General features: G+C 59.3%; 6 protein-coding genes across 6 annotated transcripts; 4 read left to right on the forward strand and 2 right to left on the reverse strand.

Moving 5' to 3' along the window:
- The first annotated feature begins 971 nt into the window (after positions 1 to 971).
- Positions 972 to 3,768, forward strand: BJ171DRAFT_507394 (uncharacterized protein). Its single transcript, XM_053111212.1, has 3 exons — positions 972 to 2,018; positions 2,103 to 2,247; positions 2,451 to 3,768. The coding sequence occupies exons 1-3, from the start codon at positions 1,115 to 1,117 to the stop codon at positions 3,586 to 3,588; spliced, it is 2,187 nt and encodes a 728-aa protein (XP_052966096.1). The 5' UTR covers positions 972 to 1,114; the 3' UTR covers positions 3,589 to 3,768.
- A 60-nt stretch (positions 3,769 to 3,828) lies between these two features.
- Positions 3,829 to 5,081, forward strand: BJ171DRAFT_507395 (uncharacterized protein). The gene has a single exon (XM_053111213.1). The coding sequence runs from the start codon at positions 3,968 to 3,970 to the stop codon at positions 4,637 to 4,639; it is 672 nt and encodes a 223-aa protein (XP_052966097.1). The 5' UTR covers positions 3,829 to 3,967; the 3' UTR covers positions 4,640 to 5,081.
- Positions 5,082 to 5,089: 8 nt separating this feature from the next.
- BJ171DRAFT_568485 (uncharacterized protein) lies at positions 5,090 to 6,883 on the forward strand. The gene is made up of 2 exons (XM_053113518.1): positions 5,090 to 5,746; positions 5,933 to 6,883. The coding sequence occupies exons 1-2, from the start codon at positions 5,151 to 5,153 to the stop codon at positions 6,579 to 6,581; spliced, it is 1,245 nt and encodes a 414-aa protein (XP_052966098.1). The 5' UTR covers positions 5,090 to 5,150; the 3' UTR covers positions 6,582 to 6,883.
- Positions 6,884 to 7,796: 913 nt separating this feature from the next.
- On the forward strand, positions 7,797 to 8,341 carry BJ171DRAFT_558769 (peptidase S24/S26A/S26B/S26C; the record flags this gene model as incomplete). The annotated part of the gene is made up of 2 exons (XM_053113169.1): positions 7,797 to 7,943; positions 8,147 to 8,341. 2 exons carry the CDS (start codon positions 7,797 to 7,799, stop codon positions 8,339 to 8,341), a joined length of 342 nt encoding a protein of 113 aa, XP_052966099.1.
- A 38-nt stretch (positions 8,342 to 8,379) lies between these two features.
- Positions 8,380 to 11,145, reverse strand: BJ171DRAFT_127411 (cytochrome P450). Its single transcript, XM_053105605.1, has 7 exons — positions 10,706 to 11,145; positions 10,488 to 10,530; positions 10,225 to 10,367; positions 9,605 to 10,066; positions 9,368 to 9,475; positions 9,130 to 9,216; positions 8,380 to 8,901 (listed from the first exon to the last, which is right to left on the reverse strand). Exons 1-7 carry the CDS (start codon positions 11,057 to 11,059, stop codon positions 8,545 to 8,547), a joined length of 1,554 nt encoding a protein of 517 aa, XP_052966100.1. The 5' UTR covers positions 11,060 to 11,145; the 3' UTR covers positions 8,380 to 8,544.
- A 119-nt stretch (positions 11,146 to 11,264) lies between these two features.
- BJ171DRAFT_442864 (ATP-NAD kinase-like domain-containing protein) lies at positions 11,265 to 13,458 on the reverse strand. Its single transcript, XM_053108105.1, has 3 exons — positions 13,130 to 13,458; positions 11,865 to 12,912; positions 11,265 to 11,687 (listed from the first exon to the last, which is right to left on the reverse strand). Exons 1-3 carry the CDS (start codon positions 13,312 to 13,314, stop codon positions 11,319 to 11,321), a joined length of 1,602 nt encoding a protein of 533 aa, XP_052966101.1. The 5' UTR covers positions 13,315 to 13,458; the 3' UTR covers positions 11,265 to 11,318.
- Positions 13,459 to 14,038: the final 580 nt, after the last annotated feature.

Below are 14,038 nucleotides of genomic sequence, written 5' to 3' on the forward strand. Positions count from 1 at the left end.
ATGATGTGTCCCATTGTCAGTTCAATGCGCTGTATCGGCGCTCGACAAATCAATGGAACATACACTCCCCCGCACTCATCTCGCAGACAGCGACACGTTGCTGTTGCAGCCGACGGAAATCCATCTTCGTTGCCGGAAGCCAGCCATGTGAATCAGAGTCTCTCTCTGGAAGCCGTCGACAGGGCCGCAAGCAAGCACGGGACACAGGAAACTTCGCTGATTCGGCTGTGGCACCCAGATATGACATCCACACCGGCGTTGCAGCGAGGCGAGTTCGTCATTGCCGTTCCCACCTCCCCATCCCTTCCCTCCCTCTCCACCCAGCCCTAGTCGATAGCAACCACCCGGCCAGCCCCCTCCGTCCGTAAACAAACCAAATACCGGCATTGTCTTGGGCAACCCAGGAGCGAACAGCGCCGCTCGTCACAAACACACACATACATCAAGGCCAGCGGAGCACAACCCTCATTTCTCAGCCGCCCGGCTCTGCTCGCTCACCCGCACTCTGTTCCCACGGTGAGTGCAACGCCGTGCGATGTGTGATGGCTTCGAACGAGACAGTGGCACTCATCGCAACGCACAGCGATGCATGCCGACACACACCCATGCACAACCATGCACTCGGAGTGATCAATTGTACTTACGATGGCGCACAAACAGAACCGTATCTGCGTTAGGCGTCGCAACCTGACATCCCTTCGGCGCAGCCTTCCTGTCCTTGGCCACGAATATATCTCCAAGTGCCAACAGCATCTCGTCGACATTACATAGCAGCACACACACACCTGTCGGTGTCATTCTTTCAAGCCCTGCTTAGCATCACTCAGGTGTGGCTCGTATTTCTCCCATGGCCGAATCTGTCAAGGACATTCTCGATTTCGATGACGACGACAGCGAGTCAGGCTCCGAGTGGGGCGTCCACCGGAACGACTCCAAGGAGGGCTCTCGCTCCTCGATAGCGGCCCGGCGGCAAAGCGAAGGCCCAGGAGATCTTGAGCACATTCGCTCCGACAACGAGCCTATTGTCGAGGAGCCCAGCGGCGTCCCACGCCTGGGCACACCGGCATCTGCTCCCGGGCGGTACCGGAGGCGGCCTACGGAGACCTTCCTGACCATGACTCCCTATGCGGAAAGGAAAGAGACGCCGTCGCCGACAGAGCCAGCCCCGCCCAAGGAGGAGCGGCCTGTTTCGCCTGCGGTGATCTCACGGCCCTCCCGCAACAATGCATTCGGCCGACTCCCATCGAATTCCGACCAGTCGTCGTTTCGGTCCATGGCGGACCAGCGCAAAGACGAAAACAAACCTCCAGTCAAGGAGGTCGTCCAGCGTACCCTCAGCGCCATGGCCGAGCGAAACGTCATCCCGCAGAGGGCATCGGCAGAGGCACTGCCGAGCTTCGAGATGCTAGATCTAGTTGACCTGCTGGACCGAGTCCTGGAGAAGCTCGAAGTCTTTCCGACCTCGCACACGCCGCTCTCGCCCGAGACCGACTTTGTGCCGACCGACGGCAGCAGCCCGACGGCGGCCGATTTCAAGATCCTCCAGGTCAAGATCCGGACCCAGAACCACATCATCACGGAGCTGGGCCGTCGCATCGACCGATTTAAAAAGTCAATCGAGGACCTCACCGGCAAGGTTGGCCAGCTCTCGAAGGAGAAGGAGCAGCTGGCCAGCGAATGTGAGAACCTGCGCAAGAACGGCCCCGTTGGAGTCAGTGCGGTTCTGGGCGACGTCACAAACGGACTGCTTGGTCTGCGGCGACCAGGCCGGCTGTCGACACCATCGGCGGCAGCGCTCGAGGGCAAAGGCAACGACCAGGAAACTGGACTCTCGGGCCTCCTGGATGAGCTGGAGCTCGACGTCACCAAGGAGGAGCTGGAGCTGGAGCTCAAGCAACGAGCCCTGGCACAGAAGCAGGAGCATACCGCAAGACTGCAGCAAAAGATCGAGAAAGAGAAACAGGCGGCCGATTCCACAGAGCCCGAGATCTCTGTGCCAGATCCATTTGCGCGAACAGGTATGCCTGAGCCTGGTGATTCAGGGCGATATCCGGTTTACTGATCGAGCTATCGTCACAAATACCACGGGTACTCTTGCGCAGATGACGGCGAGACGCCCACAAAGATAACCCGCGAGATGCTCGTCGAGGCAGCCCGGATGATCTCGACCAAGAAGCAGTACGACCACCCGACGACTCTGGGCGTCGGCTTTGTTCATCAAGTGGCGAAGGATATAAGCCAGATGGGGTAAGCCCGACAGGAGCGGGTCGGCCAAGCTTGCCGAAGCTCGTCATCGGTTGGAATGCGGGAGGTGCTCCCCTGCCAGTGCAAACATGACCATTGAGTGTGTAGATGCCGTCGGCAGAGCGCTGTTCCAAGGTCTTGGAGGCCTGATCGAGGTCGCTTGTCACAATGCGCTCACCGCCATCGCCTCCATCATCCATCTGCAGCAACCCCTATCACGGCGTCTCGAGGTCGCCATACCAGCAAGAGGCCCCGGGCTATCGGTCTACAAGGTTCCTGCAGCTCATCCAGAGCACCTCGGACCAGACACACCATCTTGCTTTGGTCATTGCCAAGCAAACGCAGGAGCTCCTGGCGACAACCACGACGGAGGAGTACATCCGGGTGATCCACAATCAGTTCACCGAGATGACCAGCGCCTTCTACGAATGCCTGGATGTTCTGGCCGAGGAGCAGCGCGCATCGGAGCGGTGGCGATGGAAGTTTGAAAAGATCCTCCACAAGATCGAGCGGATCGAACGAAAGCGGCTGGAGGATCAAAGGGAGCGTGGACTGGAGTCCTACAAACGACAGTACCTTCTCAATGCTCTGGCTCCCATCACGCAGAAGCGTCGGGCCAGAAGCACCTCGGCCCGGCAGCCGCCTCCAACTTCGCCATCACCCCCACCCAACATTGCGGCTCGGCCCATGACAGTTCCAATCGCACTGTCTTCGTTGCAGCCCCCACTATCACCGGATCCGTTCCCACAGTGCCCACCGCCTCCCAGCGTGCCCCCGATCGCCATTCGGGTCTCAGACAACGCTCCAGATGCTGTCAGCGGATTCTCTGTCGCAATGTCGCATGTTTCAGCATCGGCCCCGACCACCAAGCATCGCCCGAAGCGAGTGAGTGTGTCCTTGCGCTCGTCGACACCTGCAAACGACCACACGGATGAGATCGACGAGTGGAAAGACGTTTCTCACCAAGCACCGAGAGCATCGACGGCCCCACCGACACTCTTTGGCATCTCGCCTGTCGGACTCGTGGCATCAGATCTAAAGGCGGTGCCGAGTCCTGCAGCCTCTGCCGAGAGACCGGATGAGCTTCCGCAGGCTGTGCTTCCCCAGCAGGTGCTCGACAGTCTCGATGGCCTGCACCTCAGCCGCAAAAAGGGTCGGTTCAAGATCCAGATGCCGGTGGTGGCTTCGCCGACGCCCTTTAACCTCGTTACCGAAACGGCGCCAGGCATCCGTGTGAAGTCCTCCAAGGCAGCGATCTGGCGAGCAGGGGGCCAAAAAACCAAGGTCGACAAGACCTTCCACAAGGCGCGGCAGTACTTGGAGGAGCTCAGGGTGGTGTCTTGATTGTCTCGATTCACCCACGAGCCCGGGAGATGGGAAGAGGGTGGGGGCGACATCGGCCTGTGGGTCGGCGGCAGGCAAGCAGGGTCGAGTGTACCGACCAAGCGGTCAGAGAGTCTGCAGAGTTTGCAAAATGAAACAGTATACCCTGCTTCCATTGCTTGATATGCGTGGGAACATGCACATATCCATCACATCCTCGATTTCTGCCTCAATCCTCGGCGCGGCCAGCACATCCACAATCAAGACACTCGTGTGAACGGACCCACAGGCGACCGCACTTCTCGCTCGATCTGCACGGCATCGTCGCCGTCAAGAGCACCCAACCGCTCTCAACACCCCGCTCCGCAGTTGCCGCTCTGTTTTCTCTGACCCAGTGGAGATGAGTGCGTCGGCGCTGGTCCTGCAGTGGCATGATCGCTTCGACAAGCTGTCGCTCCAGTGGCATCAGGCACATTCGCACTCGGTCTCGGTTCTCCAGAATATCCAGAACCTCGTGGAGCAGCGCCAGATGACGCTGTCGTATCTCCCGGAACTCAACGATCCTCACCGGAACGCCGCCCACCCAATATTCGGAGCCGATACCCCATTGATACTGTCCCAGATCCCGGATCTGGTCCAGCGGCTTGGACTGAAGCAAACGGCCGCGATCGAAAGGTCTGTCAAGACGTTGCAAGCCGACCTCGAGGAGATCGGCCAGGTCGTTCGAGAAATGAACAGGCTCAAGCAGGGCGCACTGGACCGGATTCGATCGTCGACCCCGCTCTTGGGGCCCGAAGACTCGGCGGCCGGTCCACTGCAGATCAGCCTGGTGGAGATGGCCGACTGGATCCAGACGATGGCTTCGTCGTATGACCGCGAGTCGTTTGCGCTAAAGCAGAGCGTCGGCCCAAGCGGACTCGATATCCTGTCGAACGACGAGCAAAGCGATGCACTGGCACGAACCCTCGGTCGATGGAATGCACTGAGCCTCCTGGATCTCGACTTTGAAGCCATCGTGCGCGAGCGGGTCAAAGCCCTGCGACGATACGAGCGCCAAGCCAACCAGGGCTAGGATCGTCGCCGTAGTCGCTGTGACAATACCGCAAGGATCGCCGAGTTCGTGGGCGACTCCAGATCCCCGGTCTCAGTCGGTTTTGTGGATTCGGCGGCTCCAAGTTCAACAAGCCCGGACAAAACACACAGTCCTTCGGGATCGAAGACAACGTCAAGTTCGCCCAATGAGCAAATGCAGGCCGGCGGTGACTGGAGCGCCTCTGCCTATTGCTGATCTGGGCATGGGTCCAAATAGAACGCAGGGCAATGTCGATAGGCTGGCCCGTTGGCCTTGACCTCCCCACGGCCCGATGCGATCCAGATATGAAATACATCGATGATTCTATTTAGGCCCTGGCCCGGTGGCAGCAGCAGCAGCAGGTTACACCCAGCACGATCAGCGATTCCCGGCGTTCGTGGATGGGCTCAAAACCAGCTGCACGCCAAGAAAACCGCACGCCTCTTGGCCGTCCATCTCTGCCCCCATCTCAACCCCCAACCCCGCCTGCCCCAAGCGCAAGGCAGACACAATGGCCTCCCTGTCCTCGTCTCGGGTCGGCCTGCTGGTTGCCTGCGACGATCCGTTGTGGAGCCACGGGCCGTCTCGCCAGGCCCTGCCGCTGAAAGGCGGCAACCCGTTTCTGTCGCTCAGCGACCCGTCGTCCGGCACCACCATCAAGACGCAGGCCCTCAACTTTGCGCACACCTCGCCGATAACCACCTTCCAGATCGCGACAGGCTCGGTGCTGTCGGTCCTGGACTTGTTCCACATTCTGCCGTATCGGACGCTGGGCTTCCATCCGTACTTTGCCTTTGCCCCGCACTGGCAGACCTACCGAGTGGCGACCTCGTTCCTGATCACGGGCCACTCCATCATGGACGTCGTCAACAAGTCTGCAGGCATGGTCTATTGGGGCGCCGCCTTGGAGAAGCGCTTCAACGGGGCGGGCGACGTCGTTGATGAAAACGGCGTCGTCCGGACCGAGGGCCTGCAGCGAAAGGCTCGCAGCGGCAAGCGAAAGGGGCTATTTCAGTGGCTGATTCTGGATAACCGCTTCCTGCATGTGCAGCTGGCGTCGGCGGCGGTCATCGTTGGCATCGAGTGCATACTCTACCGACAACCAAGGTGAGGAATAGAGCAGGGCCTGTGCTGAGCAGCCGCGGTGGGCAGGTGGAGAATCCGGTCGCCTATGCATTCGAGCTTGTTTGTCGAGCTGCCGAGCAGGCAGTGGGTTCAGGCGAATCGGACCAATGCCTCGATGGCACCGCAGATGGACGCTGGGACGAATGGCTAAAGCTTGTGTCGTTGCAGGTTCGATGGCCGCACGCCCGTGATCATCTTCCCGGTTGCGCTGTTCCCCCAACTCGAGTACTCGATGCGATGGATTTGGGCATTCACGGAGCAGGACCAGAACATCCTCTTGTTTGGCGTTCTGCCCATCAAGCCGATCTACCTGCCGATCCTGTTGTGCGCCATGGGGGGATTCTCCGGCATCAAGCCTCTGGTCAAAGGATTCGCGGCGGCTCTGATCGTCACCAAGATCATGGATATGCGACGATCCGACGGCGAGCCGATTCTGGACTGGGTGTGGAAGTTTGGCCATTCCTGGTACGACTGGATTCAGCAGCGACGCAAGGCCTCATTGAACAGCAAGCCCGATCGCAAGGGCAAGGGCAAGCAGCGAGCCTCGGCAAACGACGACGTTGACGATGAGATTGTCACCGAGGGAGCGGGCGGCAGCGATGGTCAAGGCTCGGTTATGGGCTTTGACCTCAGCTCGATGCTGCCGCAGCTCACCCAGACCATCTCGACCCAGCTGGTCAACACATATCTGACGAGCCTCGCGAACGACGCAGCCGCCGCATCCTCAGCCTCGGCCTCGGCCTCGTCCTCATCATCCCGGGCGGCGGCTGACGATCGCATCCGCATGGGCGCTGGCCCCAGCAATCTCAATCTGTGAAGACCAGACCAGAACGAGGCGAATGTTCTCCCCGATTGCTGCAATCGCACCCTGCCACCCGCAGAGCAGATGCCCAACTGCCTAGACAACATGCTCGTCAAAGCGATAAAAAGCCTTTCGTTTCACTCCTCTCTCCCTTCGGGCCACCCACACTCAGCCGACGGTGCAATAGAGTCTGTCTGTGTGGACAACGGCCGTCCCGTCCCCAATCCCAACTGGTCTCATCCGTGTCTATTCTCTGTTGGCAGCGTTGACAAATACACTTTGCCGAGCGAAGGATCTGGCCGGCAATGATCGCCACAGCGGCAGTGGGATGATGATGGTGTGTGCAGCCCTTCAGAGACCAAGAGAGACCAAGGCCAAGCGAGACGACGCAATGACAACGCAGTGTGAACGAAGGGAGAATCATCACCCTCTCTTCGATGGCCAAAAGACGTTTGGATCGTCGCTCAATCGTCATCCCAATATCGAAAGGTCGCTCTCAACCACATCTATCGCACGCGCACATTTCGTTTTGATCGTGTTCTTTAGGGGCGAGGCGGCGACGTGCGCTCAACCTCACTATCAAAAAATTGTGACGTTGCGACACCCCGAAGGATGTGCAAAGCCGGGCCTCCCTCGCGGTTGTGCAATGGAGAGAGCCCCGACCCAGGCCACCGCCTTCTTGATCACGGCGACCTCCGCCCAGGTAAGTATGAGGAAAAGAGGAGGGAGCAGGGCACGGCCCCGTATTTATACCCCTGGCGCGCCCAAGCCACACCGATCAGCGCGCAGCCGGCGCCACTGCGCAGCCGATCACTGTGCGCAGCCACTCCGCCACATGCCTGCGCCGCCCCCGCCTGCCCGGCCCTTGCCTCAGCGCCGGTCCTGCTCGGTCCCCCTGCACCATGTCCATGTCCACCAGGCCACCCTGTCGGCCATGTTCGCGCGGCTCTCGGCTCGCCTCTCGCCCGAGCGTCTGGCCTCGGCTTACCGCTTCAGCTCTTTCGCCGTCCGCGGGGCCGTTGTCGCCCTCCTCTTTGGCAACTATGTCGGCACCGTCACAATGGTAAGCCCGTCTCGATTCCGCTGTCGTCGCCACTGCAACTGGCTGGGCCCAGGATTCCCTCTCCTCGTGGACTCGGAATAGGCAAAGCCAACGACAAACCTGCCCGCAGCTCACGCTTCCAGCCGCTGGCGTCCCTGTTTCTGTGATCCCAGTGCATCGGCCCCAGCATGCTGCCCACATTCAACTTTGTCGGCGACTGGGTCGTTGTCGAATTCCTATCGTCGCTGAAGCGAGACTACAAGTTTGGCGATGTCGTCGTTGCCGTTTCGCCGCTAGACCCTAAGCGAGCCGTGTGCAAGCGGATCCTCGGCCTCGTAAGTGCACACACTCTCCCTAGTCGCTGTGCAAGGCGTTTGCTCATCGACCGATCCCGATGCTTTTGATGGGTCGTTCCGCCCATCCACAACATCTGTGTAGATCTGCCTCCTTCCCTCCCTGTATCTTTCGCATTGGTTCGCCACTAACCGTGATATCTTTCGTCTGTCATGATCCGATCGTGGCCGTTGGCATCTCCCAGCCCGGCGACATTGTCTGTGTTGATCCGACGCATCCTTACCGCGAGTACATCCAGGTCCCCCAGGGCCATGTCTGGCTCCAGGGTGACAACTTTACCAACTCGACCGACTCGAGGTGCTACGGCCCAGTTCCGATGGGGCTGCTCACCGGCAAAGTCCTTTGCAAGGTCTGGCCCAACTTTGAGTGGATGCGCTGACGACCCTAGCTCAACCTGTTCAGCACTGCGGTCGTCCGGCCACCAATCCCCCCCCCTCGAATACTCTGTATCACACCCTGCGTTACTGAGCTCGTCTCGACCGATTGTATTATCTCGATCGATTGTGTTATCTCGATCGATTGCCGGTGGCTCTCAACACGGCCGGGCACGCCAACCGTCCATGATCCATGCAGTGCCGCTGCTCATTCTTCCCGGATCAGGTGCTCTCTGTCGGGCCGGAGCTTGAAGGCGATCGGAAACGGACTTGGGCAGCATGAAATGCCAAAATGCAACTTCAGATCTGGCAGTGCGCCATCTTCCCTTCCAGAAGAAAATTCAAAGCACTGGAGCAACGCCCCAGCGACCAGGAATACCTCCTGCTTTGCGAGCTTCATTCCAGGACACACCCTGCGGCCTTCACCAAAAGCAAACATATTGGACGGCTGGTTGATCCGCGACGACTCATCCGAATGCAGGAAGCGAGATGGATCATAGGTGTTGGGGCTCGTCCAGAGCTTGGGGTTGTGGTGGATGGACCAGATGTTGGCAATGACGACATCCTGAGTCGAATTGCGGTCATGGTGAGAGCGTGCGCGAAATCGAAATCGAAATCGAAATCGAAATCGAAATCGAAATCGAAATCGAAATCGAAATCGAAATCGAAATCGGCACCAGGACCAGGAGACATTCCCTTGTCGATTAGTATGGTCCGAGCGCAACAGTATCCCGACACCATCACAAAGGACGCGTCCAGATGAGCAAATGGATGATGATCAATGGCAACTTACTCCTTCGTCGATCGCATAACCAGCAATCTCGGTGTCTTTGGCTGATCTTCTGGCAACAAGCGGGATCACAGGGTATTTGCGCAGTGTCTGTGTGGGAAGAGATGTGAGAGGGTCAGTTTCAGCGGTCGGCATCATGGACAACCCCGGGAAGCTGATGCAAACCGAGGACACCGCCAGGGTATTTCCAGAGCACTCACTCCCAGCCAGCCATGTCATCGTGTGGATCAGAGCATCTCACCTCCAACACCAGTGCGTTCAGATATGGCAGGTTCGGCAAGTCCTCCATGGACGGCAGTCGTGAGTTCCCGAGGACAGCGTCGAGCTCCTCTTGGGCCTTCCTTTGGATCTAATGACCAGTGCAATCCGCAAGGCCGGCCCGGCACAGCGTTAGCCACCGGCACATTGCGCTGGATCGCCCATTTCGACCGATCCGAAGGAGACATGGGTCCATGGCACGACAAACCGCACTCATTACCTCGGGGTCGCAGATGACGGCTCCGATGAGGCAGGTCAGCGTGATGGCGGTAGTATCCGAGCCAGCTGTGAGCATGTCCGAGAGGAGCATCACCATCTCGGTGTCAGTCATGCTGTCGTCCCCGCCTGCTTCCTGTATCTTCAAGAGCGATCCCACAAAGCTTTCCTCTGCCGCTGCATTGCCCTCGGCTCTCTGCTGGCGAACTTTGCCAATGAGATCGCTGAAGATCGGAATGGCCTTTTGTCGCAGCTTCTGCAAGTTGCGCTTGGCCTGGAGGGGAAGCGGCTTGAGCATCGGATACATATTGGCCAGATTGAACTCGGCAAATGTCTTGTAGTCGCTGTCGAGGAGATTGCGGAGCCGCAGCAGCTCTGGGTCGCTAGGATCGTCCCATCGGCGGCCCAGAGTCAGTTGTGCAATCACATTCAGCGTACACCGGGTCATGAGCTCCTTGGCGATGCACTGGCGCATTTAAGATTCGTATCGCATGGAAGAGAGACGAGAGCATCGGAACGAGGCATTGCAATGAGGCATTGGAATGGGCCATTTCAGCTGCAGTCAAAGGGCCAGCAGGCGGCCGCTGCTACCAGGGGTGTCGAGAGGCCACCGAATTGCCGAACCTGCTGTGAAGAGGGCCAGCTCAGGAGCGCCCGAAGCGTCTCCAGGCGTTCTTGCCGTATGATGCTGTCTTCGAGAGCCTTGAGGGCAACGGGGGCGCTGACGAAGTTGTGCAGCATCTTTCTGGTTCTGATGACTCGAGGTCCTATTATCACCGGGACATGAGGAAGCCACCGATGTAGATATGTCAGGCATCCGGGGGGGGGGAGCAACGACCGATCTGCCCGATGCGCCAGCGCCGCTGTCGTCAATGCACACAACCCACCAAACTTTGAAAAGATCAAGGACTCTGGGAAGATATCGAGTGTCTGGATATGCGGTTGGTTAGATACTGCGGCTGCAGTCGCATCCCACACAAACGGCCGGCCAGGAGTCAAATAGCACGGCCGTCAAAGCGCACCAACCTCTCGCTCAAATGCAGCACGGCACATCCACTCATGTGCAGCTGTCTCATCTTCTCCCCGACTGCCGTGGCCAACATACCTGGTCCTCTGGTCGACATGCGTAGTTGAGACCCTCGCCCAGAAAGGCCTTCTGCACCCACAAGGGATCGCTGACTACAACGTTCGTCGTCGCTCCAAGAACGATCCTGAAGATGTCCCCTTGCAGCTGCTCGCCTATCTCCGTGAGCCCTACGTATGGACTCTCGGCACTCATGAGGAGATGGGCATGGCCAATGATGGGCAGCGATGCGGGCGACGGAGGGTAAGGCTGCGAGCGGCGGCGGCGGCGTCTGCTACTGCGAGTGAACAGGAGCAAGGCCGAGACGACCAAAACCGCTGCGGGAACGACGACGAATCGGTATGGGGCGAGCGACTCGGCGCTGGGAAGGGCCATGCCGGTGTATGCTTGGTGCTTGATGTTTGGTGCCTGCTTTGGTGAGGTCGAGACGGCGGCCAAGGGCTGGGGAGAGCCGATGGGACACTGGCCCCAAGCGCACCACCAAGCCAAAGACCCGTTTTCCCAGCGCAGGCCGTCTGATTCACAACCCTGAAACCAAGGGCGAGGGGCTAATCATCCTCAGTATCGCACTATCGACCCAGGCCCCATCCGTCTGCCTCCAGTGCCCCGGTTCATCATTACGAGTCCTGTATTGCTATGGCGACAGATCAGGCATGGGTGGGCCGTCATTGGGGTCGCCAAAGGGCTTCTGCCGCGTACGCTCGTTCCAATGCAGACACCGTCGCAGACTCTCGAACCAGTCGGTGGTCTGGTCCGCCGAGCAGATGGTGGGCATCGGCCACCGGCTCATCGTCACCCGGATAAAGTCGCCCTGGCGCAGCTCGATCCGATGTCGGCCGTCAAAGGAAGCCCAAGCCGTGTTCCGAGAGTCTTGAGGGACCTGGATTTTGAGATCGATGCTGTCGGGCAGGAGCATCGGCCGGAACGATAGTGTGTGCGGACAGATGGGTGAAACCAAAATCGACGGCACTTCTGGGTGAACCAACGATCCACCGGCGCTCAGCTGGCAGAGGAGCATGGAATGGCAGTTGTTAGAAGCCAGGGCATGGCTGCTTGCCACATCACTTGCCGCATCACTTGCCACATCACTTGCCGCACCACTTGCCGCACCACTTGCCGCACTACTTGCCGCATCGCTCACTCCCGACCTGCAGCCGCATCAAACCAGGGCGATGCTCACCGAATAGGCCGTGCTGCCTGTGGGCGTCGAGATCACGAGTCCGTCGGCTTGCACTGTCGTCAAGTGTCGTTCGTCCACGTAGAGCTCGAGCTGACTCATATAGGCGCTGGGTCCTCGGTCGACGACCAGGTCGTTGAGGATGTGGAAGGTCTCGGTGGGGACTGGTTTGGCACTCGACACAGGGTGCCGACCCGAGTACTTGCGACCCGGGCCGTCGGCGGAGCCCACAGAGAGACTCGAGTCAGTAAGCCGAGCATTAGAGAGCAGAGCCGGCGCTAGGGCTGTCGATCCTTGGGCAGCGGTATCGGATAGGCCCGCCGAGTCCAAGACAGGCGGGCGATCCCGGGTTGGAGCTTGGGCTGGATGCAGAGCATGGCCCTGAGCGCGAACTCGGGTCAGAGCTGGAGTCGAGTCACCCCCCGGCGGAGGCCGGATGGGGCATTTTTCTTTGAGTTGGGTGCCGAGAAACAGCTCGGGCTTGGTCTTGCAGGTCTCGGGAAAGAGCGACGGCGAGCTGGAGGTGTAGGCACTGCTCTTGGACAGCCGCGCCGGCACACTTGTTTCCGGATCATCCAAGGCAGGCTCGAGCGTCACGACGACATCCGAGTCTTGTCCGTCCATCCTCGGCGGCGCTTGGCCGTAGTCACGGAACTGCAGGGTATTGGTGTACTTTGATCGGCCCTTGGCTCGCCAGAGCGTGCATGTCAGTCGCATCCTCATATTGACCCGCACGCCGTCACCGGAGGCGCCAATCATGCGCTCGAGCACCCCCTTGATGTTTGAGATGTGGAAGTTTGTGAGGAATCCTAGGCTGCCGAGATGGAAGGGGATCACCGGCGGAACCTGGCTGTGCTGGAAGAGCCACGAGGCATACAGAACCGTTCCGTCGCCGCCGAGAGTGATGATGACGTCGATGATCTCGTGGGTCTTGGGAGAGGCGCAGAACTCGGGCGTCCAAAAGTACAACTTGGACTCGTAGTGGGGATATCGGCGAATCAGGTCGTCGTAGTCAAAGGAGGGATGGTTGCGAAGCTGCTGGTCCACGTATCTGCGATGGAGGGTCGGCAGAGAGAACTGTGAGTCGACCGGGATGCAGCATACTGGGCTCCCGATTCCAAGCTGGACACGAGCCGGCAACAGACGTCCTCTGCCGCCCTGGGCGGGACGGGAGGGAACCAGATGCCTCGACTTCACATGCCAAATCGACGTCCCAAGCTCATGCCCAGGGCAGGCACACGCCGCGATGGCGTATGGGTTGGACCTACAGGGTGAGCCCCGTCGAGGAACATTGTCGCGGCGTATCGATCAGAAATGTCGTGAGGTTTCGAGTGAATTCGACGATACGCGGCTCAGTTGCCTTGGCCACGATCATGATGGCCTTGGGCTTCTCCAACTTGAACAAAACCCGACCTGGCGACCGAACGGCAAGGAGGCATGGGCTGTTAGTCATGGCGACGTTGGCGATAGCAGAGATGGCCCTGCTTCTGTGGATGCACGTGTGTGAGCAAAAAGGGAGAGGATGGAAGGGGGCGGGACTGCGAGATGAGCAAAGGATTGATGCAGGGGAACACTGGACGAGAAATGCAGGGAAATACTGGACGAGAAATGCAGGGAAATAGTGGACGAGAAATGCAGGGAAATAGTGGACGAGAAATGCCCAACAGCCAGGCGGGGGGGTGTTTGCGCAGGAGAATGGATACCGATTGACTTGGCTTGGTCCCTGACGTTGACAATGTCTTCGGCAAGTTGAGTCGTGTGGGTCATATGCTTGAGGGAGCCGTTAGCCTCATGGCCGATAGAGGCCGCGGACAGTCCCGGGGGAGGGCCAGGGTAGTCCATTGCGCCGGGGATGCGATCGAGCGATGCGGGAGGATGAAAGCGGCGTGGAGGACGATGGGGATGTGATCGCAGCCAGGGGAGGGAGCGAGAACCAAGCAGAACACGGCGCAGCCGCGGTCGCGCATGGACATGGGGCAGGCGCCTGAGCAGACTCGGCGTGATGACATATCTGTGATGGTGTATCTGTGATGGTGTATCTGTGATGGTGTATCTGAATGCGGTGGATATCTGATGGTGGGTCTCTCGGTGTGGTGGTGACTGCTGGCGCATCAGTCCCGAGAGCGATAGGTCGAGGCAACCATGCGCCCACACAATCATCTCGAAACTCATCTCAA

This window comes from Polychytrium aggregatum (assembly GCF_025602895.1).
Source record: "Polychytrium aggregatum strain JEL109 chromosome Unknown BJ171scaffold_21, whole genome shotgun sequence".
Taxonomy (NCBI): Eukaryota; Fungi; Chytridiomycota; class Chytridiomycetes; order Polychytriales; genus Polychytrium; species Polychytrium aggregatum.

What these genes read in the sequence shown, in the direction of transcription:
- BJ171DRAFT_507394 (XM_053111212.1), top strand. Translation starts at nt 1,115, where the DNA reads ATGACTCCCTATGCGGAAAGGAAAGAGACGCCGTCGCCGACAGAGCCA. An exon ending in AGATCCATTTGCGCGAACAG is followed by an intron (nt 2,019 to 2,102) that starts GTATGCCTGAGC and finishes ACTCTTGCGCAG; the next exon opens with ATGACGGCGAGACGCCCACA. An exon ending in AAGGATATAAGCCAGATGGG is followed by an intron (nt 2,248 to 2,450) that starts GTAAGCCCGACA and finishes ATCCATCTGCAG; the next exon opens with CAACCCCTATCACGGCGTCT.
- BJ171DRAFT_507395 (XM_053111213.1), top strand. Translation starts at nt 3,968, where the DNA reads ATGAGTGCGTCGGCGCTGGTCCTGCAGTGGCATGATCGCTTCGACAAG.
- BJ171DRAFT_568485 (XM_053113518.1), top strand. Translation starts at nt 5,151, where the DNA reads ATGGCCTCCCTGTCCTCGTCTCGGGTCGGCCTGCTGGTTGCCTGCGAC. An exon ending in ATACTCTACCGACAACCAAG is followed by an intron (nt 5,747 to 5,932) that starts GTGAGGAATAGA and finishes GTGTCGTTGCAG; the next exon opens with GTTCGATGGCCGCACGCCCG.
- BJ171DRAFT_127411 (XM_053105605.1), bottom strand. Translation starts at nt 11,059, where the DNA reads ATGGCCCTTCCCAGCGCCGAGTCGCTCGCCCCATACCGATTCGTCGTC. An exon ending in CTTGATCTTTTCAAAGTTTG is followed by an intron (nt 10,368 to 10,487) that starts GTGGGTTGTGTG and finishes CGGTGATAATAG; the next exon opens with GACCTCGAGTCATCAGAACC. An exon ending in GCTGGCCCTCTTCACAGCAG is followed by an intron (nt 10,067 to 10,224) that starts GTTCGGCAATTC and finishes TAAATGCGCCAG; the next exon opens with TGCATCGCCAAGGAGCTCAT.
- BJ171DRAFT_442864 (XM_053108105.1), bottom strand. Translation starts at nt 13,314, where the DNA reads ATGACTAACAGCCCATGCCTCCTTGCCGTTCGGTCGCCAGGTCGGGTT. An exon ending in TCCTCGACGGGGCTCACCCT is followed by an intron (nt 12,913 to 13,129) that starts GTAGGTCCAACC and finishes CCTCCATCGCAG; the next exon opens with ATACGTGGACCAGCAGCTTC. An exon ending in CAGGCAGCACGGCCTATTCG is followed by an intron (nt 11,688 to 11,864) that starts GTGAGCATCGCC and finishes CTCCTCTGCCAG; the next exon opens with CTGAGCGCCGGTGGATCGTT.